The 23,057-nt window shown below is 40.8% G+C and overlaps 1 protein-coding gene across 3 annotated transcripts; it reads left to right on the top strand.

The window, feature by feature from the left end:
* Positions 1 to 1,279: 1,279 nt before the first annotated feature.
* LOC127647810 (E3 ubiquitin-protein ligase TRAF7-like) lies at positions 1,280 to 22,985 on the top strand. Of its 3 annotated transcripts, none has more exons than XM_052132289.1 (21): positions 1,280 to 1,366; positions 5,414 to 5,540; positions 5,635 to 5,692; positions 6,198 to 6,280; positions 10,247 to 10,363; positions 10,516 to 10,608; positions 10,880 to 10,913; positions 11,393 to 11,576; positions 11,715 to 11,849; positions 11,955 to 12,172; positions 12,928 to 13,001; positions 13,099 to 13,147; positions 13,238 to 13,365; positions 13,452 to 13,534; positions 13,673 to 13,712; positions 13,875 to 13,991; positions 14,611 to 14,733; positions 15,726 to 15,845; positions 18,120 to 18,251; positions 18,334 to 18,453; positions 18,532 to 22,985. In XM_052132289.1, exons 2-21 carry the CDS (start codon positions 5,451 to 5,453, stop codon positions 18,544 to 18,546), a joined length of 2,013 nt encoding a protein of 670 aa, XP_051988249.1. In that variant the 5' UTR covers positions 1,280 to 1,366; positions 5,414 to 5,450; the 3' UTR covers positions 18,547 to 22,985. The 3 variants fall into 3 exon arrangements, 2 of the variants coding, with proteins under 2 accessions (XP_051988249.1, XP_051988248.1); XM_052132288.1 differs by having other exon boundaries at positions 6,195 to 6,280; positions 18,532 to 22,981; XR_007971101.1 differs by lacking the exons at positions 18,334 to 18,453; positions 18,532 to 22,985 and having other exon boundaries at positions 6,195 to 6,280; positions 15,726 to 16,209; positions 18,120 to 18,253.
* The last annotated feature ends 72 nt before the right edge of the window (positions 22,986 to 23,057 follow it).

The following is a 23,057-nucleotide window of genomic DNA, read 5'->3' as shown; positions in this document are numbered from 1 at the left end:
CCTGATTTTGGCGAAGCCATTTGAAAGTCTTCCTTACGAGGAAAAAATTAGAATTAAACAGCAGGGCAGATCAACACCTAAGATTGATTTAGTGCAAAAAATAGGGTAAATAAGTTTATAATGTAGGCCGAAAATGAGCTTCCCCTCTTTGAAAGACCAGCAGCCGCCACTGCATTTTATATTCATAACATTTCAACATTCGTATTGGCCTTAGGTGGATTATCCATGTTTGAGGGGTGCGTAATGGAGCAGAGCAACAAGGTGAATGCTGATTGAATCATTCACCTGCCTGCAGAGCAAAGAGCACAACAGTGCACAAATCCCAACATGTTACTATAACTTCATGTATTAAGAGACCTTGAAAAATGTAATGTTAAGCTATAAAATATTTTACACAAGTAGTATTACCTATTCCTTAAAAAGTATGCTTAGAACAAATTTTAGCAATGGACAAAAACTACATAAGTGGTCCTACCATCTGTAGACAACACCGTATAAATTGTGGCAAATAAAGCAGAGGCAACATTTTTAAATAATTATTTTTCTAAATTACTGTATTGTGATATGCCCCTGTTTGCAGATTTGCAGACAGATCTGTTTACAGAAGATTTCCTGTTCCGTCTCAGGGTCTGAGTAAACAGCACCCCCCTCCGTTTAACTAACTGAATAACTTGCGTGTAAGGAAACACAACTTTATATGAACAGTCTTCTGGTCATAAATACTTGCTATTACATATATGCACGTTGCTGGTAGTGCAAGACAGACTGGTATCTGTAAATGAGATAAGTGGCTAAGTATTTATAATTTGTAACTAAGTCATGTCGTTCTGACAATGTGTACATCCCCGAGGGGCCGTTCACACCGAACGCGCCCTTGCGCTAAAAATAAATAAATACACAAATAAAGCTAGACGCAGAACTGAACGCATTGGTCTCGATAAGTGTTTTTAACAGTTTAAGTTCTTTTTAAAACTTGATATGGCGTCTAAAAACGAGACGCTGAAAAAAAAGAACAACGGATAAAGACGTCCGTCTAATGCGTGTTTATATAGAAAGTCTACGCTTACAATGGACTAAAAAATACAGACTCGTTTAAGATAAAACTCTAAACATGCTTGACTTGAGTAACTTATCGAAACGTATTTAACGAAAATTAAAAATCATCATCAATAGGAATCAAAATAAACAGTCATGAATATTCAATTTCGGGTGATGTGATTTCCGGAACTTTTGTCACTTCTCGGCAGTGAACAGGATTGTTGTTCCGCACTACATTTCCCAGAAGTCCATTGTGCATAGTCTGTCGGGTGTGTGTGAGAGAAAGATAAAAACTGGATAATCTGCAGACTTTGATTTAGCATCAATGGTGAGAACTTATGTTATTTGACTAAAATTACACGCGAGACACATCTTATGTCGTGATGTATTTGTAGTTAAACCAGAGGGCTGTGTTATTTGATATATTTCGTAAAGCAATATCTGATGTTTTCTTAGAGCTGCTCGAAGAACCAACTTCGTCGGCTAGCCAACAGAGCTAACCAGCTCACTTTAGGCAACGCGATTTACTGCTACAATCAAACGAATCCTTCTTGTTTTAATTCAAACATGTTTTTGATATGGTTTCTATATAGAAAAGTAAACAATACAACCCCTGTTGTGTGTTTGATTTCTGTTTAATCGGATGTAGAGTCGATCACGTTCACATTTTCCGCAACCACCAGCTAACAAAAATTAGGTTGTGACTCAACCTTGTGCGCTGCCTATTTAGACACCATATGTGGGCGTAGTTTGCGTGTTAGAAACGCTGTATATATATATATATATATATATATATATATATATGTATGTATGCATGCAGTTGACAGGTTTTCAGACTTCGTCAGTGTTTGTTTATTATGAGACATGACACGGAAGATTTGTTTTGACGTTGTGTCGGGAAATGCGTCTGCTTTTCTTCACTGGTGGTGTTGTTTGGATATACGACCACCACTTTTTGGGTCTTAAAATCAGCGACGCTTTTGAAAATGATATTGATTCAGAATTGGGCTGTTTTGAAAACAAGTCCCATATAGGGATTAAACTATCCCCTAGGGATAGTTCACCCCAAAATGAAAATTCTCATAATTTACTCACCCTCATGTGTCTCATATTCATATGAATTTCTTCCTTCCGTGGAACTCGGATGAAGATGTTTTGATGGAGATATGTCGGTTTGTCCATACTATGCAAGTAAATGGTGACCAAAATTTAAGCCAAAAAAGCACATGTACAGGCAGCACAAAAGTAATATATACACTCACCTAAAGGATTATTAGGAACACCATACTAATACTGTGTTTGACCCCCTTTCGCCTTCAGAACTGCCTTAATTCTACGTGGCATTGATTCAACAAGGTGCTGAAAGCATTCTTTAGAAATGTTGGCCCATATTGATAGGATAGCATCTTGCAGTTGATGGAGATTTGTGGGATGCACATCCAGGGCACGAAGCTCCCTTTCCACCACATCCCAAAGATGCTCTATTGGGTTGAGATCTGGTGACTGTGGGGGCCATTTTAGTACAGTGAACTCATTGTCATGTTCAAGAAACCAATTTGAAATGATTCGAGCTTTGTGACATGGTGCATTATCCTGCTGGAAGTAGCCATCAGAGGATGGGTACATGGTGGCCATAAAGGGATGGACATGGTCAGAAACAATGCTCAGGTAGGCCGTGGCATTTAAACGATGCCCAATTGGCACTAAGGGGCCTAAAGTGTGCCAAGAAAACATCCCCCACACCATTACACCACCACCACCAGCCTGCACAGTGGTAACAAGGCATGATGGATCCATGTTCTCATTCTGTTTACGCCAAATTCTGACTATACCATCTGAATGTCTCAACAGAAATCGAGACTCATCAGACCAGGCAACATTTTTCCAGTCTTCAACTGTCCAATTTTGGTGAGCTCTTGCAAATTGTAGCCTCTTTTTCCTATTTGTAGTGGAGATGAGTGGTACCCGGTGGGGTCTTCTGCTGTTGTAGCCCATCCGCCTCAAGGTTGTGCGTGTTGTGGCTTCACAAATGCTTTGCTGCATACCTCGGTTGTAACGAGTGGTTATTTCAGGCAAAGTTGCTCTTCTATCAGCTTGAATCAGTCGGCCCATTCTCCTCTGACCTCTAGCATCAACAAGGCATTTTCGTCCACAGGACTGCCGCATACTGGATGTTTTTCCCTTTTCACAGCATTCTTTGTAAACCCTAGAAATGGTTGTGCGTGAAAATCCCAGTAACTGAGCAGATTGTGAAATACTCAGACCGGCCCGTCTGGCACCAACAACCATGCCACGCTCAAAATTGCTTAAATCACCTTTCTTTCCCATTCTGACATTCAGTTTGGAGTTCAGGAGATTGTCTTGACCAGGACCACACCCCTAAATGCATTGAAGCAACTGCCATGTGATTGGTTGATTAGATAATTGCATTAATGAGAAATTGAACAGGTGTTCCTAATAATCCTTTAGGTGAGTGTAAGTCTCCAGTGGTTTAATCCATGTCTTCTGAAGTGATCCAATCGGATTTGGTTGAAAATATTCCAAAATATAACTCCTTTTTCACCGGAACGCTTCACCGCAGTCTCCTTTGTGATCTTGATTTCAAGCTCGATTACACTTCCTAGTGCCATCTAGCACTCGGCACTAGAGGTGTGCATTCCCGCAGAACTCCTGTGGGGACCCGATTAGATTTCTTGCGGTGTGTGATTCAATTTCCAAGTTGAAGGTGGGAGCGGACAGTATTTCAATGAGATGTGAACAGAAGCGGGCAGTCAGAGAATAGCCTGAAAAATCTGATGTGGATTTCCTTTTTTGATGAATGAATGAATGCAAAAATCCAAATTTTTTATTATATTTTTATTTTAACGTAAAATATATGTGCACACAGCTTGTGCATTAAATGATCCAATATTTAGAGCAGGCTGGTAGTCTTTTTTTTTTTTTTTTCTCTCCCCTTTGGTCCCCAATTTGGAATGCCCAGTTCCCTATGCGCTCTTAAGTCCTCATGGTGGCATAGTGACTCAATTCAGATGGCGGAGAACAAATCTTAGTTGCCTCCGCATCTGAGACTGTCAATCCACGTGTATTATCACGTGGCTTGTTGAGTATGTTACCGCAGAGACGTAGCATGTGTGGAGGCTTCATGCTATTCTCCACGGCATCCATGCACAACTCACCATGCACCCCACCAAGAGCGAGAACCACATTATAGTGACCACGAGGAGGTTACCTCATGTGACTCACACCTCCCTAGTAACAGGGCCAATTTCATTGCTTATGAGACCTGGCTGGTTTCACTCAGCACACCCTGGATTCTAACTCGCGACTCCAGGTGTGGTAGTCAGCATCTTTACTACCCAGGTCTCCCAGGTCTCCTAAAATAAAGACTGTTAAAATAAACACAGTTTGAAGAAGTTCTGTTCATTTTCAGTTCAAAGTTTCAATGTGGATTTTTTTTTCCATTTATAAGTTTGTAGTTTAAAGTTGAACATTAAATGTTTTAATTAGGGATGTCCCGATTCCGATACCTGATGAAATCAGAAACAGAGATTTGAGGTGATTAATGGTGCTATATGTAGGATTGACAACAAGCGTTTGAAATGGGTACTGCAGTCCAAATTCAAAATATTGCATCTATATTGAATATTGAATCTGCTCCAGACTTGAAGCTCATGCGGGTTGCCAGAATGTTGACATGTAAATTAGCCAACTCAGCATCTGTTTTAAAGAATTTCTGGGCTTTAAGCTGTCTCCATCTTCCAAAGGCATCTCCAACATTTATCCTTGTTTTACTATGCCTCTGGTCATGGTGGTTTTTGGATGGATGGTGAGGCTTATTAGGTTGGATGGAATCTGTTATTTCTGATCCAGTTCGTTTGGTGGCTTCCATGGCTGCAGCACGCAGTGTTGTTTGTCTGTAAACTTGTTCAAATCTGGCAACCTGGCAGTGTCAAAATACTACTGGTTATTGGGCGGGATCACACATGCCAAAACATAAACAGAAAATCCGACCCGGAATGGAAACTTCAAAGTAGAATATACTGACTAGCATTGTTATCGGAGAAGCCAGTATTTCAACTTGGCATGCTTTCTAATTCTCTAATGACATATTATGGTTATTTTGTGATTTAGTACAGTAAAAATATTACATATAGCACCTTTAATTTTGTGCAGTTTTGCAGGTTTCCCCATTCCGTCACTCCCTGTTTTTCATGAGCATTTATGAGAAAATATATATATTTTTCTATTGGTCTGGAATTGTTTCCTTATGTATGTTCATTTCATTGTTGCCAGTAAACATTGCATCTCTGTCGACCTATTAATGTTATTTTATTTATGTTTGAAATTTGACTGATTTAAAAACTATTGTCTACAGGCTGCAGCACATCTTTTCTTCCGGGTTTTGCTGTATTATGAGCTGTAGTAAACCAACACGCTTTGATCGATTCTCAGGAGGACCTGGGACAACCATCACTGTACCCTCACCTGACATCAGCAATTGTGTAAGAGTGTAATACATACATTTTTTAAGTTATAAGGCTTCTTTACTGTAAACATTCAAATTTTTTCCCTTGCGTCTTAATCTTCTATTTTTAGACCAGAATGGAGACTAGTTTTGGATCTACATTTCCAGCAGTTCCCCAAGTAGCTAAAGGTATGTACCATCAGTTGAACTGCTTGTATATTTGGTGATTAAAAGTCCTAATAAATAAGGATCATCAAATGTACTGAGTGACCTTTAACTTTAAATATTGTACCTCAGACCAACACAAAAGTAATTACTGATGAATCAACGTTAATATGGGGATAGTTGGGATAGTTCACCCAAAACTTTTGTAATTTACTAATTTACTCACTGTTATATGATGTTTTAAACCTGTCTAACTTTCTGTCATCCACGAAACACAAAGCAGACGTTAGGCAGCATGTTAGTCTCTGTCACCATTCGCATTCATTGCATCTTTTTTCCATATAGCAAAAGTGAAGGGTAACTTCTTTTGTGTTCCACAGAAGCTTTAAAGTCATACAGGTTTTAAGCAACATGAGAGTGAGTTAATGGTGACAGAACTGTCATTTTTGGCTGAACTATCTTTTTGAGTGGACTGTCTGGCAACAAGTTTCAATCAGTCGCTTGTATCTGTGCTCTTTCATTACAGCAGAAACTAATTACAAACAGCACCGCAGGACTCCTTCATCCTCTAGCACCCTGACATACTCCCCTCGTGATGACGATGATGGCATGGTAATCACAACGCTAACTCTTGTCAAAACAACCAATTACATTTACATATTGAGAGATTTGAAATGCAAAGATTTACAGCTTACAGTTTTGCTGTTGTCGTGCATCACAGCAGGCTTTAGCTGATGCACTGTTTGGGCAGTTCTCAATGTTTGATAAATGCAGCTGAGATATTAATCTTTCTGATTAGTCAATGCACTTGATTGCAGATGAGAGAGTGGCGAAGTATACTTTTTTAGACAGCCACATTATGAATATTGGCAAACCTGTCAGCTGTTTTTTCATGAATTAGACTATTAATTCCTTAAATTGAAATAATTTTTTAAGACTTTAGTTTTCACTCCATAGCCCATGCTTTTATTCATTATTGTTGTTCAGATGGCTTTCAGATGATAATTGAAAGGGATAGTTCACCCAAAAATGAAATAATTTCCTCACCTTCATTTATGGTCATCATCCATTTTCATTTTATGGAAAAAGATGCAACCAAAACAGTTGATGAATGAGGCTTACATTCTGCCTAACATCTCCTTTTGTTTTCCACACAAGAAACAGTCATGCAGGTTTGCAACAAAACAAGAGCTAATGAATGATGACAGAATTTACATTTTTGGGTGTGGACTCAAGATGGCGCCGAGTATGGCTGCTGCGTTGCGAGCTCCGCTACAACACTGCGGTTTATTGTTTGTTTTGTTTACAGTTCTTTGTTTTTTTGTCTTGGATGTTGTCTGCCTTATTGTTTACGACAGCCAAACGCTTTTGGACATTGGTTATACAATTTCACATCGAAAACCGGACTTCAAATTCCTTAATGCCGACCCGCTGTTTACAAACACGCCGGCGGAGCCCTTTGTCTGGGCTGCTCGGCCGCGGAAACGCAGAAGGAAAAGAGGAAAACGAGCCAGCGTTCTCATCAGAGTAAGACGTCGTGCAAATCGACCCCCGCTACCCAGTATACTACTGGCAAATGTTCAGTCTCTGGACAACAAGCTCTGCGAGCTGAGAGCGCGGATCTCTTTCCAACGAGAGACGAGAGATTGCTGTGTTATCTGCCTTACAGAAACCTGGCTGGCTGCGGAGATTCCAGACTCGGCCATCGAAATCACGGGCTTTTCCGTGCACCGAGCGGACAGAGCGAAGACCTGTCCGGTAAAAGCAGAGGTGGTGGTGTATGTTTTATGATCAACAAATCATGGTGAGTTCAGAGGAATGTACATTTCATCAAGTCTTTCTGCTCTCCTGATCTGGAATATCTCATGCTTCTGTGTTGACCATTCTGGCTGCCGAGGGAATTCACAGCGGTCATCATCTCTGCTGTGTACATCCCCCCACAAGCCGACACAGACTGGGCACTCAGGGAACTGTATGGGAGTATAAGTGAGCAGAAAACCGCGCACCCTGAGGCTGTGTTCATTGTTACCGGGGACTTTAACAAAGCCAACTTCAAAACAATCGCTCCAAAATACCACCAACACATAGTTCAACACACGAGGGGACCGGGATTTAGATCATTTTTACTCTCCTTTCCAGGATGGCTACAAATCTCTCCCCCCCCCCATTTGGCAAATCGGATCACTCTTCCGTTCTGCTTTTGCCTGCTTACAAGCAGAAGCTGAAACGGGAAGCACCCACCCTCAGAACGATCCAGTGCTGGTCGGACCAATCAGACTCTGCGCTACAAGACTGTTTTGATCACGCGGACTGGGAGATGTTCCGGTCCGCCTCTGATGACGACATCGAGGTTTACGCTGACAGCGTAACGTGTTTCATCAGGAAGTGCGTAGAGGATGTTGTTCCGACCAAAACAATACGGATATACCCCAACCAGAAACCATGGGTTAACGGCGAGGTTTGCGCGGCACTCAATGCGCGGTCCTCCGCTTCTAATTCTTCTAACATGGAGGAGCGTAAACAAGCCAGTTATGCCCTCCGTAACACCATCAGTGAAGCCAAACGCCAGTACAGGCACAAACTTGAAGGTCAGTTCAACACCACTGACTCTAGAAGCATGTGGCAGGGAATTAATACCATCACGGACTACAAACGGAATAAAGACTCCGCTGTGAACACCGCTGCATCTCTCCCGGATGAACTTAATACATTTTATGCTCGTTTTGAGGACAGTAACACCGCCCTCGCGGAGAGAGCACTCGCTGCTGACGCTACAGAGGTTGATTCACTCTCTCTGTCTCTGTTGTGGATGTAACCCGATCCTTCCGACGGGTGAACATCCGTAAAGCCGCGGGTCCAGACGGCATTCCGGGCCGCGTCATCAGAGCGTGCGCGAATCAACTGGCAGGTGTTTTTACGGACATTTTCAATCTGTCCCTCTCCCTGTCTGTAGTTCCCACATGCTTCAAAACATCAACCATTGTGCCTGTACCGAAGCAAGCCACAATCACTTGCTTAAATGACTGGCGTCCTGTTGCTCTGACCCCCATCATCAGCAAATGCTTTGAGAGGCTAATCAGAGATTACATCTGCTCTGTTCTGCCCACCTCTTTGGACCCATTGCAGTTTGCCTACCGCAACAACCGCTCCACTGATGATGCCATTGCATCTACACTACACACTGCTCTCTCCCATCTGGAAAAAAGGAACACATATGTGAGAATGCTGTTTGTAGACTACAGCTCAGCATTCAACACCATAGTGCCCTCCAAGCTTGATGTGAAACTCCGGGCTCTGGGCTTAAACGGCTCGCTGTGCAGCTGGATCCTGGATTTCCTGTCAGGCAGACGTCAGGTGGTTAGAATGGGCAGCAACATCTCCTCATCACTGACCCTCAACATTGGAGCCCGCAGGGCTGTGTTCTCAGCCCCTACTGTATTCCCTATACACGCATGACTGTGTGGCAACACATAGCTCCAATGCCATCATTAAGTTTGCTGATGATACGACGGTGGTAGGTCTGATCACTGACAATGATGAAAGAGCCTACAGAGAGGAGGTGCACACTCTGACACGCTGGTGTCAGGAGCACAACCTCTCCATCAACGTCAGTAAAACCATGGAGCTTGTGGTGGATTTCAGGAAGAAAGACAGAGAACACAGCCCCTTCACCATCAATGGAGCACCGGTAGAGAGAGTCAGCAGTTTCAAGTTCCTCGGTGTCCACATCACTGAAGAACTCACATGGTCCGTCCACACTGAGGCCGTTGTGAAGAAGGCTCACCAGCGCCTCTTCTTCCTGAGACAGCTGAGGAAGTTTGGAATGAACCACCACATCCTCACACGGTTCTACACCAGTACTGTAGAGAGCATCCTGACTGGCTGCATCACTGCCTGGTACGGCAATAGCACCGCCCACAACCGCAAAGCCCTGCAAAGGGTGGTACGAACTGCCAGAAACATCATCGGAGGTGAGCTTCCCTCCCTCCAGGACATATACACTAGGCGGTGTGTGAAAAGCTCGGAGGATCATCAGAGACTCCAGCCACCCGAGTCATGGGTTGCTCTCACTGCTACCATCAGGCAGGCGGTATCGCAGCATCAGGACCCGCATCAGCCGACTACATGACAGCTTCTTTCCCCAAGCAGTCAGACTGTTGAACACTTGATCTATCACGATCAATAATTAGCACTGCACTTTATTCATCTTATATCTCACACTGGACTGTCAACATATTCTCCTCAATATACTACTTCATATATATATATATATATATATATATATTTCATATACTCCTTATTGTATATTGTGTGTATTGTATATAATTATTGTGTTGTGTAAGTATGTGTACATTTGATTTGTAAATTGTTTTGTGTAAGTATGTTGTTTATTGTAATTGGTATATGTCTCGTCACTGTCATGATTGCTATGTTGCTCGGAACTGCACACAAGAATTTCACCTACTGTTGCACTTGTGTACATGGTAGTGTGACAATAAAGTGATTTGATTTTGATTTGATTTGAACTACTCCTTTAAAAGTGTTTTAAATACAGATAAACTGACTCTTTCTCTACAGCCACCCATCAGTACCCCTCGCCGCTCAGACTCTACCATTTCGGTTCGTTCCCTGCATTCTGAGTCCAACATATCGCTGCGCTCCACCTTTTCCCTGCACGAGGAAGAGGAAGACACAGTGAGTGTCAGCTGTCATCTGTTTCCTATTCCAATGCTTATCTGATATAGTGAAGCAAAGGAATAATAGATACAGCACCTGTGCCAAGCAGGAGCTTGACATTATTTTCTCTCCGTCTCTCTCTGTCCCGCCCTCTCTCTCTTCCTGTCCAGGAGCCGCAGGTGTTTGCGGAGCAGCCCTCCATTAAGCTTTGTTGCCAGCTGTGCTGTAGTGTGTTTAAGGACCCCGTGATCACCACCTGCGGAGTGAGTCAGCCAGCCGTCCCCTTACTTTTCCCTCAGGATAGGGTTGTCTGTCATGATCTGGTTGCTGGCCATGTATTGATTTCCCGTCAGCTTGGGCCGTGAACATGCGCCTCATTGACCCATTTCCTAGGGCACTTTCAGGATGTTGACCACAAAAGTACAAGTGTCTGTTGAGAGATGAATTACATTTAAAATAGCTGAGTGAATAAAAATGTTAGTCAGTGTTTATTCTCTCCTTCTCACTCACTGCTCTCTTCCTCTGTCACCTCAGCACACATTCTGCAGGCGCTGTGCCTTGACCTCAGGTAAGGATATGAGTTCTTAATCTAAACATTTGTCTTTCACCTTTCCTATGCCTATTTGCACCAATAGCAAGGAAGTATTGGTTACTCTTTCAGTTCCTCTTTATGCTGAATCTTTATAGCTGAAGTGTGTAATTTATTCACTGTTAAAATATTATCTCATATCCTAGTTTAACATGCAGAAACAACTACAATGTGAGTTGATTTCCCCATAAAGTGTCAACTTTGTTCCTCTGTGGTGCTTCCAAATCATCATTTCTCCATTTGAGCATCCTGACCAGCCAGGCAAACCAACAATGGATCAATCAGTGGTGTGAGTTTGGGGTGGGAATATCTGTTTGTTCAGCCAATGGCAGCTGGGGGAGTGTTTGAAGAAAAATTAGCTCTGCCAAAATTACACACTTCAGCTCTGATCTCACACTCTTTCAATGGTATAGTATGTTTAGTTTTTTTGTTGAAAATATATTTGTGTTTTTCTATAGAGAAGTGCCCAGTGGATAACTCCAAGCTCACAGTGGTAGTGAATAACATAGCGGTTGCTGAGCAGATTGGTGAGCTCTTCATCCACTGCAAGTACGGCTGTCGGCCAGCTGCCTCGGGCAAGCCTGGTGCCTTTGAGGTCGACCCACTTGGCTGTCCTTTCACTATCAAGCTCAGCAGCAGGAAGTGAGAACACATTTTCATGGTCTTTCGCAATATGGACATTTGTTTTCTATTGTTTACAGATTCCCTTGCGACATACACATGAGTTATAATACAAATAGAAGTAATGTCTCTGGATTGTGTGTGTTTTGTCTGTGGCAGAGATCATGAAGTAAGCTGTGACTACAGACCTGTTCGCTGCCCGAACAACCCCAACTGCCCTCCATTGCTCACCATGAATCTGGAGGCCCATCTGAAAGAGTGCGAACACATTAAGTGCCCTCATTCCAAATACGGGTATGGACGTTTTGAAAAGCCAACATTCCTTCCCTTTCAGTTCTAAAGACATTATAGATAAAAAGTGAATAAAAGCTTGAATTAGTCTGTGCTGACTTTTTGCAGTTGTACCTTCATTGGGAATCAGGACACATATGAGACGCATCTGGAGGTGTGTAAGTTTGAGGGCCTGAAAGAGTTTCTGCAACAGACAGATGACCGATTCCACGAGATGCAGGTGACACTGGCACAGAAGGACCAGGACATCTCGTTCCTGCGCTCCATGCTAGGAAAACTCTCTGAGAAACTGGACCAGCTGGAGAAGAATTTGGAACTAAAGTTTGGTGAGTAAACAAAGCTGACTCGCTGACTTTCTATTCTGTGTAGAAAATGTAGGTTTTATGTATTTCTTATGGAAAGTTTGGAATTTTTGGCCAGGGCATTTTGAAGGGCTCATCCCTTTTTTAATAATAGCCAAAAGCCTTCAGTTTGCATCACAGCTGTTGTTGTAGTTGGAAGCAGGTGATATTATTCTCATTCTAGAGAGCATTTAATTGGACAGAAATGTGGAAACACTGTTAAGTGCAAGCAAGATGTGTCCTAAATATTTTTATGTTTTTCCGGAAGAGAAAAAAATTATTTTAAATGCATTTATGTGTTCATTTTGTTCACCCTTTAGGACTATGCTAGCATAAAAGATGACCTTAAAGCTAATAGGCATGGACCTTATAAAAGCTGTTTTATTCTACATGTGTCAGGGGTGCCCTCATGGGTCTGCCATGTTGGGATCACATGACCAGTTAAATAATACTTGCTTAATCTCAGTTACCGGCTTGTTATTGGACACTTTCAATTTTGGATTTAATTAATCATGGCTGATCGTGAATAGTGAATTTTTACATTAACATCTGTAACTGAAAACTATTGATTTTGAATAATGCTGCATCCTCACCATTAGGTGTCACTGTCCAAGATGACGCGAACAAAAAGGAGTGCACCTTTAAATGTTTACTGTTTTAGTCTGGGTTTTTTTTTAAAGCCAAAAGATGCATAGCTTCTTGCATTTTATTGAATGTCATCATTTTCTTTTCTCGTGCAGATGTGCTGGATGAGAATCAGAGCAAGCTCAGTGAAGATATGATGGAGTTCCGAAGAGATGCTTCCATGCTGAATGTTGATATCTTTCCTCTTTGTTTTTCGTTTAATGAGATCAATGTATCGTTGTGGTTTTGCTGTGTTAAGAGCTCACTAACCCATCTTTCCTTTTCAGGATGAACTGTCCCACATTAATGCCAGGCTCAATATGGGTATACTGGGCTGTGAGTATCTTGTACTGGTTTTTACTTTTGATTTTTTTCTGCAAGTTATGGATTAGGTCATCATCTGACTATATAAAATATGCTTTGCAGCCTACGACCCTCAACAGATCTTCAAATGCAAGGGTACCTTTGTGGGCCACCAGGGTCCTGTGTGGTGTCTGTGTGTGTATTCCACTGGTGATCTTCTCTTTAGTGGATCGTCAGATAAGACCATTAAGGTAACTCCACCTGCCATCATCATTCAGTGTGTATTTTTCCTTGATCACATCTAGATAAATCTTCTGTATACCTGTGCTCTCTACAGGTTTGGGACACATGCACCACATACAAGTGTCAGAAGACCCTAGAGGGCCATGATGGCATTGTATTGGCACTGTGCATTCAGGGGTAAGCGTGGAGATTTAGTCCTTTGAGGATAGGAGGATCTTAATTGATAACTTCCTAAAGCTCATGCCCTTTTCTTCTTTTCTCTCTCTCTCTCTCTCTCTCTCTCTCTCGCTCTCTCTCTCTCTCTCTCTTTTGCAGGAACAAGCTATACAGCGGCTCAGCTGACTGCACAATTATTGTAAGTGTTATTAAGCCATATGGTACGATATGGTTTGAATATAGCCACAACTAAAGGATGTCATTAGCAACCCCTTTAGACTTAAATATTTATTTTATAATTACATTAATAAAAGGAGTCTATCTGAACATGGCATACATCTGTATGCTCTCACTCCCTCAGGTTTGGGATATCCAGACTCTGCAGAAAGTGAACACAATCCGGGCGCATGACAACCCCGTGTGCACTCTGGTGTCCTCACACAACATGCTCTTCAGCGGCTCTCTCAAAGCCATTAAGGTCAGTTGGCCGTCTGTTTGAGAGAAGATGTGCATGTCTGCAGAGACCAGCCCAATCAAGCAGCTAATATTGAGCTTTATTCTGTTCCATTTACTAATATGATTTGTGTGCACAACATGTTTTTGTGTCTGTGTGCGCTGTTTTCTTATGTAAACATGCGATAGAGGGACGTGACGTAACTAAAGCTTGGCTATTAAAAAAAAAGGACAAGCCTATCAAATTGTCCAGCCTAAGCTTCCTGTTTCAGTAGGAAATGCTATAACACAGTAAAGAAAACTGCACTTGTCAAGCTTATTCACTGGGTCTTTAAAGTGATGTGGATTGGTGCTTTGGCAGTAGAGAAGAGCACAGACTCGAGCTGCTGAGGCATGCACGAGTAGAGCAGAATTAGATCCACTCAGTTCTGAGAGCTAATCTGAAGGGTACACGCTCTGCTCATATCACCATGGTGATATGTGGTAGGAAGGAGGGAGTGGAGGCTTAAGTGTCGAATGATCTCATCTCCTTGGGACTTTCCAGTTTACCAATTATGGATGTTCTTGAAATGGAGCATTGCTCTCTCTCTCTCTCTCTCTCTCTCTCTCTCTCTCTCTCTCTCTCTCTCGCTCTCTCTGTTTAGGTGTGGGATATTGTTGGCACAGAGCTGAAGCTAAAGAAGGAATTGACTGGCTTGAATCACTGGGTTCGTGCTCTGGTTGCTTCTCAGAATCACCTTTACAGCGGATCCTATCAAACCATAAAGGTCAGAACAGATAGAAATGTTTAAATTCAATTAGCTCTTTTCGTTGCTCCTAGGAATTATAATTCTCATTGTTTACTTAACCTCATCTTGTCCCAAACCCATATAACATTTTTCTTCTGTGGAACTCAAAAGGAAGTGTTCACTTTCATTGCATTTTTTCCCACACTGAGAAAATTAGTGGTGAACGTGGCGTCTCCTTTTGTTTTCCACTGAAGTAAAAGTCATACGGGATTGGTACAACATGAGGTTGAGAAAATGATGTCTGAATTTTCATTTTTGGGGTGAACTATTCCTTTAAGAAACACCTGATTTCACCGCAAAGGAACACACATGCATACACACGGTTATTGAGTAATATGATGGTCAGTATACATATACTTCTTTTACAGGAACATCATAGTCTCAGACGAGAAACTGTTCTCATGAATTTCTACAATGTTGTTCAGTCTAACAGGTGAAAAAAAAGAGCAGCTTGGAGTTGTCTTTTGTTGAACCAGATAAGATAAAACCAAGCTGCTTGTCATTTCAAGTTGTCTAATTAACTCCAGGGACAGCAAGCAGGAAGCAGTATACAGCACCGTTCTCAGTGCTTTCATCAGCAAATACTCTGTAAGAGAAAGAATGATCACAGAGGGAGAGGGTGAAAAAGCAGGGTCAGTCACACAGTTTATATTTTACTGCTTTTTTCTTTTTTTTTTGGTGCATTCCAGAGCTTAATGTTTGGTAGGGGCTATAGCCTGGCTCTCTGATTGGTGCAGCCCACAAACACTCCACCATCACCATAACGAAGAGATAACTGTCCTTCTTTAAGCTGTGTGGCTGTAGAGTTTCTCCATGACTAATAGAGTATCGGTCTGGATCTGTAACAAATAAAACAGTTAAACATATTCTTTACATGTCTCATGCAGAATGTGCACACTATCAATTCTGAACAAGAGCAAAGTTTAATATGGATTTAAGTACAATTGTGTCTGTTCACCCTTCCCCCTCAGATCTGGGACATCCGTTCTCTGGAGTGTGTCCATGTGCTCCAGACCTCAGGAGGCAGTGTGTACTCCATTGCTGTCACCAACCATCATATAGTTTGTGGCACCTATGAAAACCTAATTCATGTAAGTGCTATTGAGCTGTTTCCATGGTCATCGAAAATCTGAGAATATCATGGAATTCTTAAATTGTTATTTCCAGGGTTGGAGAAGTAATGGAAATTATTGAAGGGGTCATAATATGCCTTTTTGTTTTATTTTAATATGCTCCTTTAGGTTCACTTATTAGTTAAGTTTTTTTGAAAACGTGATCATTTTCCACCTTCATTCTGAACCTTTGTCAGAAACACTCTGTTTTGGTGCTGCTTCTCCTTTAAGACTTGACAATAAATGTCCACTATTATGATTGTCTCTCTGTCCTTCACTGACCTGCTCTCTACTTGCCATCTGGCTGGTCACCACTACTGGGTGGGGCTACTGAGGTGATAAGGTAAAGTAGGCTTTGATGTGTTGTTGTGGAGGTGGTCAGATGCAAATATCTTACACAGTGTGACCACAATGTGGAGGAAGTTGAGAATGAGTCATTTTGGCAGCATGGTTTCAACAAATGCTTTTTTTGCAGTGAGGAGGAAGTTTTGAGTTCTGAAACTTCAAAGTTTTTTTGAAAACAAGTAATGATAATATTTCAAAGTAATGTTTTTTTACATAGATGTAACAAGACATCAAATGATTATTCATTATTATTATTATTTCATTATTTCAAATGATTGGTACATACAGAAGTCAGAAGTTTACATACACCTTTAAACATACATTTAAACTCGTTTTTTTACTATTCCTGGCATTTAATTGTAGAAAACATTCCCTGTCTTAGGTCAGTTCGGATCACTACTTTATTTTAAGTATGTAAAATGTCAGAATAATAGTAGAGAGAATGATTTTCAGCTTTTATTTCTTTCATCACATTCCCAGTGGGTCAGAAGTTTACACACATTGTTAAACTTGGGTCAAACATTTTGGGTAGCCTTCCACAAGCTTCTCACAATAAGTGGCCCATTGCCCCAGACAGAACTGGTGTAACTGAGTCAGGTTTGTAGACCTCCTTGCTTACACACGCTTCAATACCTTTATTTTGTTTTCCTTAAGCCATTTTGCCACAACTTTGGAGGTATGCTTGGGGTCATTGTCCATTTGGAAGGCCCATTTGCGACAAGCTTTAACTTCCTGGCTGATGTCTTGAGATGTTGTTCAATATATCCATTTAATTTTCCTTCCTCATGATGCTATCTATTTTGTGAAGTGCACTAGTCCCTCCTGCAAGCAAAACACCCCCACAACATGATGCTGCCACCCCCATGCTTCATGGTTGGGATGGTGTTCTTCGGCTTGCAAGTCTCACAAAAGTTTTTCTCCAAAAATAACAATGGTCATTATGACCAAAAAGTTACATTTTTGTTTCATCAGACCAGTGGAAATGTATCCAAAAAGGAAGATCTTTGCCCCCATGTGCACTTGCAAACTGTAGTCTGACTTTTTTATGGTGGTTTTGGAGCATTTCAGGTTATGTCGTTATAGTTATATAAAGACCCAACATTTCCGTTGCTGTTGTTGTTTGATTGATTTGCACTTTTCGCACCAAACTTTGTTAATCTCTAGGAGAACGAATACATCTCCTTCCTGATCAGATGGCATGCGTGGTCCCATGGTGTTAATACTTGCGTGCTATTGTTTGTACAGATGAACGTGGTACCTTCAGTCATTTGGAAATTGCTCCCAAAGGTTAACCAGACTTGTGGGGGTCCACAGTGTTTTTTCTGATGTCTTGGCTGATTTATTTTGATTTTACAATGATGTCAAGCAAAGAGACAGAGTTTGAAGGTAGGCCTTAAAATTCATCCACAGGGACACCTCCTATCAGAAGCTAATTGTCTTAAGGCTTGACATAATTTACTGGAATTTTCCAAGCTGCTTCAAGGCACATTTAACTTAAGTGTATATAAACTTCTGACCCACTGGAATTGTGATATAATCAATGAAATGTGAACAAATCTGTCTGTAAACAATAACTGGAAAAAATGCTTGTGTCTGGACAAAGTTGATGTCCTAAATGACTTGCCAAAACTATAGTTTGCTAAAATTAAATCTGTGGAGTAGTTTAAAAAAATTAGTTTTAACGTCTGCAACCTAAGTGTATGTAAACTTCTGACTTCAACTCTATATTACATACAAATCTAAATTTGCCCCAGCACAATAAAAGGATTTTATTTCAAATCCTTTTCCAGTAATTATGAAAAAGTCATGGGAAATTCATTGAAATTCAGTGGTCAAAAGGAGTGGTCTTATACATAGAGGTCTCATTTCTTAACTGACTTTTCTATTTTTCTTTGCACTATTATCTAGGTTTGGGACATTGAGTCTAAAGAGCAGGTGCGGACGCTGACAGGTCATGTGGGCACAGTGTACGCCCTGGCTGTCATCTCCACCCCAGATCAGACCAAAGTGTTCAGTGCCTCTTATGATCGTTCTCTCAGGGTAAGGGCAAAGCATAGGCCTGGGTGTGGAAAGTGACATGGGGTTATTTCTCTTTGTGATCTGATTGATTTTACCTGTGCAGGTGTGGAGCATGGACAACATGATCTGTACCCAGACTCTGCTGCGTCACCAGGGCAGCGTGACTGCGCTCGCCGTGTCCAGGGGAAGACTTTTCTCTGGGGCTGTAGACAGCACAGTGAAGGTCAGATGTTCTTAAATCACTAATTTTATCTATCTTGTTGTCTATCAGATCTCTAACAATGTATTCTCTGTCTCTCAGGTGTGGACGTGCTAAACTCTTCAGATAATCAGCATTAGTTGATTGAGATGCATATACTTATGTATAAAAAGAGTATGAATAATAATGTGATTTTATCAGTTTCAAGAGAATTTTTGCAAAATACATTAGACCAGACAGGTTTTTCTACCCAACAATCATCTCATCATTTTGGATGTGGGCATCTACTCCATGGGAAGTTTTACTACACCGCCAAGTGTAGACAAGAATGATGTGTGCGTGCTGGATACAGCTTCAAGGTGCCGTTTGATTTCCATACCATTACTGTGGAACTTTATACTGGACACCTCTTGTGAGCATGGAGAACCATACCATTGGAAAACACTCTGCATATGTCATAAATATGGCAACAATGTATTTTATGTATGTAAATAAGATCATTTCCTATTAACTTGGAGAGTAATTTCAAGTATTATTATTATTTTATTTTGATCTGGATAGACTGTAAGACTTAAAATCCACAAATGAAACCCATGCAGTCCAAGATCATGTTTCTGCAGACCTCTGCAATGTTTTTGCATTGCTGCTCTCAGCGGTGACTTTTGAACTCTGACCTTTGTGGGTTACAGTCTCACGACTGAGTGAGTGCCTAAGTTTCAGTATGATGCCAATGGGGATGCAAGGATACTTTTCTACAGAGCTATCACACTGCTTGTGCAGGAAGCGTCGTCCCAGGGCTGAATGGAGACCTACACTAAACCAACTTGGGCCTACAACAGCAGTGCATTATTTTGAAGAACACGGTGCCCATGGTTTTAGTTAAGATTTGACTGTGCCAACTGAGCAACTGCTCAGCTATTTTATAACTGCCTGTTGATCTATGTGAAACCTTTGTATGATGGTGTAATTACTTGCTCATTCATCATGCTTTTGTGCTAGGCTACATGGAGGAATAATTGAGGTGAGTGCAGTGGCTTTGAAAGGGAATAATGTGTTGTATGTTCAGTGTTGTGTTACATGGTTGGGTCCTCTCTCAAGCTCAATGGGACCAACTCAAAAGTTTCATAAAGGCTACATATACAGCTGCTACTTTGGATATCATGGATGCCTTTAGGTGTCGTGGGGCTACCAGATTCAGCTTTCAGCCAGAGTTGTTCCTTCTCTTTGTACATTTTGAGTCAGCATTAAGACTTGTGCCTGAGAGAGGACATGAGATTGAGATGTTCAGTGCAAATATGAAAACAGTTGCTTGTATAAACCACATAAACCGGAGTTTACTATTAAAGCAGTATCAATTTGTATTACTTGTATTAGGTGAATTGCATCTACTTTTATACTCAATTGCTGTCTTACTGGGATAGTTCAGTCCAAAATAAAAATCATCATTAACTCACCATTTTGTTTTTAAATCCATATTACACTCAGAATGTTAGCCTCAGTCACCATCAACTTTCATTACAACTTTTTCATGCAAAAAAAAGTGAATGGTGAATGAGGCTAATATTCTGCCTAACATCACCTTTTGTGTTTCACGTCAAGAAAGGCATGTGTCTTTGGGAAAAAAGAGGGTGAGTAAATGACAATTTTCCATTTTGGGTGAACTATCCCTGAAGTCTTTTTTAATGTGGCATCGACTCCCTCTAGTGTTCTTACATTTTCGAGTTCTCAGTGAAAGAAAAATTTGCGAGCAACTCTTTGGTACCAGTAGTAATCAGATGCATTGCATTGTGTTGAGCTATTTCCAACTTGGGCTGATGGTCTTCAGTAATTGGACTGCTACAAGAGTGTTAATATATAATGTTTATTTAGAGCAGGTGGCTGTTGATGCAGTCACTGCAAGCACACCACTGTTCCCAATGCCAGTCACAGCAGGTATCATACAAGTCAGTGGTAGAACATCAACACAATATACAGCCTGCACACACTGAGCAGTGCAGTTTTTTTTAAAAATATATATATATATCTCTGCGAATAGGATGGAAAACGTCTTTCATTATTAAATAACATCTTGCACCAACAATAAGTTTGACTTCAGTGTGTTCAGAATTTCATAATTTTGTATCCTGTTTTTCTTCTTTAGGTATTAAAAAAGGAGCAATAGGCATGATAAAGCATTCATAAAAGCTATTCCCACGCCAGACATCTGTGCTGTGTCCACAGAGCAGACCACAACAAAAACTAAAATATTCATGAACATCTGGTGGACAAAACTGAGAGAACATATATCATCTACACATCATTTAAACATGAAAGACTTCACGACAAAATGAAACCAACTCAAGCAAGGCACATACATGTTTTAAAAAAACGTAACATTGTTATACAACTTATTTCATCTTAAGACATGGCAGTCCAAAAACGTATCACAAAAAGCTATCTTAAAAAAGAAAACGAGTTCTAAAAAAAATGACCATTTACAATTCAAAACACTTAGAGCCAAGAAGACACTTTAAACTCTATCTCAAATATTTGCGGTTTCATCAACAAGCCCTCTTGATGCTGCATCATTAAATACTTGTTGAAAACAACTATACTATTATCGGTTCATAACTTAAATATTACAAATATTTTTTATGAGATCAGGAGAAGGGACTAAGCATTTATGGATTACTACTGCAAGTGTGTAGAGCATTGTGGGATGTACACTTTACCTTTGGGGTCTTTTTCTATTCTAATTTTGCAACCTTTTCAGGACCATCATCATTTGGCTACTGTGACAATTCTAATAATGAGCAGGTAGATTGTCATGGCAACATTGCAGATGGTTAGAGTAAAGAAAGGACTGCGAGTTTGCTGGCAATGAGATGATGACATTCAGAGGCTTTCAAGAGATTTACTTTGACCAGTGCCTTCATAACAGCAAACTGCCCTGCCAGTTACAGAAAATGGGATTACATGTCCACAGAGACCAAACTTGAATGTATTCTGACTGTAAATGCATCCTTCATCCTACCCTCGATATGCTCATCTAAAGCCATTTAATGTGATTCTCTGAATTTATTTAACCCAGATACTGTAATGGTTTTTAGAATGTATAGTTTAAATAATGCATAACCTGCCTAAGTTTAATTGCATCTCAGTCTAAGACTAGATTTCTAGCTTTGGTCATAAAGGAAAAGTCTGTCTGGACAATATTGGAGGATGCAGCACTTAGCAGGCACACCATGGTACATTCTCACCCTTAAACAGCCACTGAGCAATGTGCTGACATTAGACTGCATTCAGGTTTTCAATGGATACATATCCATTTGCAGATGGAAATTGTTCATCCAACCTTCAAACACATCTGCACTGCAAACTTCCACAAAATACTTTTTGTAAAAAAAAATTCCTATTTTTAAATTCCTATCCATGCACTCACATTTACAACTTCCTCATTTTGTGCTTCCTCTAACGTTCAACCTTCTCAGCCCTCAATCATTAGACCCCCTCAACTGAAGAAGGCTCCCATTGTGCTAACCTGTGCCTCTGAGGTCACTCATGAAGTAAAAGCCAACACAATGGCTGTGTCCAAAACTAAAAGCAGCTGCCTTAGTGCTTTGCTGCCAAGTCAGTCAATGACTTCACTGTAGCATTTTGTGTATGAAGGCACCTCATGAGGTCAATGGTTTCAGACCGAATTCCAAGGCACCATATATCATGTCTAATTACCTAAATCAAATTCAAGTGAACTTTAGAAATAACCAAGCAAATATTTTGTTAGTACAATGCTTATTTCTAATAAGAAACTAAGATGGACATTATTTTTTTAAAATTGACTTAATTCAACCGCTCCTTTAGATGCCATTTTTATCCTTTGTCTGAAATACACACACAAGGTTGTGCAATATCACATGCAGATGGGGACACATCTATTCTGCCTTCAAAAACCGGGTTACTAAACAAGCCTCTTAGTAGACAGGATGTTAACTACGCAAACATTGGATATGGATTTGTCTTGTTGCCTTCCTACCTCCAAGTACTGCCAGCAAAGCAAGCATTTTTAAACTTTCGGACACAGCCTGTGTATCACCTTGCAAATGGTTGAGGTATGGAGGTGTTGAAGGATGAGGTCATTACTCCTTGCCCAATCAGAGCACACCTCACTGGCTTAAAGCAATGCCTAACACATGGACACGGGGCCTGTCTTGCCTTGATTGTGTGTTTGCTTGTGTGTTAGCAGCACTGAAGTCACCTCTCATGTAAGGCACACAGGACTGCGCAAGTCAAGGGCAGGAATAGAGAGAGAGGGAAGGGGAAAGCTGTGTAGGAATGTATGAGTTCACACAGGCAGAGAGAGTATGGAAAAGTAAAGGCTCACACAGCAGTACAGAGCAGGGGGGTCAAACAGCCACTTAAGTCACTACATTCAACACAGCCCACAACACTCATCTGCAGAGCACAGTCAAACATACAGATGTTTAAGCCATCTGTATGTATTTTACTCCATTATTATCATAGAAAAATTCACATATCTGTCATCAGTTTATATTTTTCTTAATGTCTCAACACTGTACCATTTAACATGAAATAAAAACAAAATATTTATTTTTATATATTTATATATATAACTGTACTAATGCATGACT

Source organism: Xyrauchen texanus, chromosome 8 (genome assembly GCF_025860055.1).
Source record: "Xyrauchen texanus isolate HMW12.3.18 chromosome 8, RBS_HiC_50CHRs, whole genome shotgun sequence".
Taxonomy (NCBI): domain Eukaryota; kingdom Metazoa; phylum Chordata; class Actinopteri; order Cypriniformes; family Catostomidae; genus Xyrauchen; species Xyrauchen texanus.
This window is presented reverse-complemented; position numbering and strand designations above follow the sequence as displayed.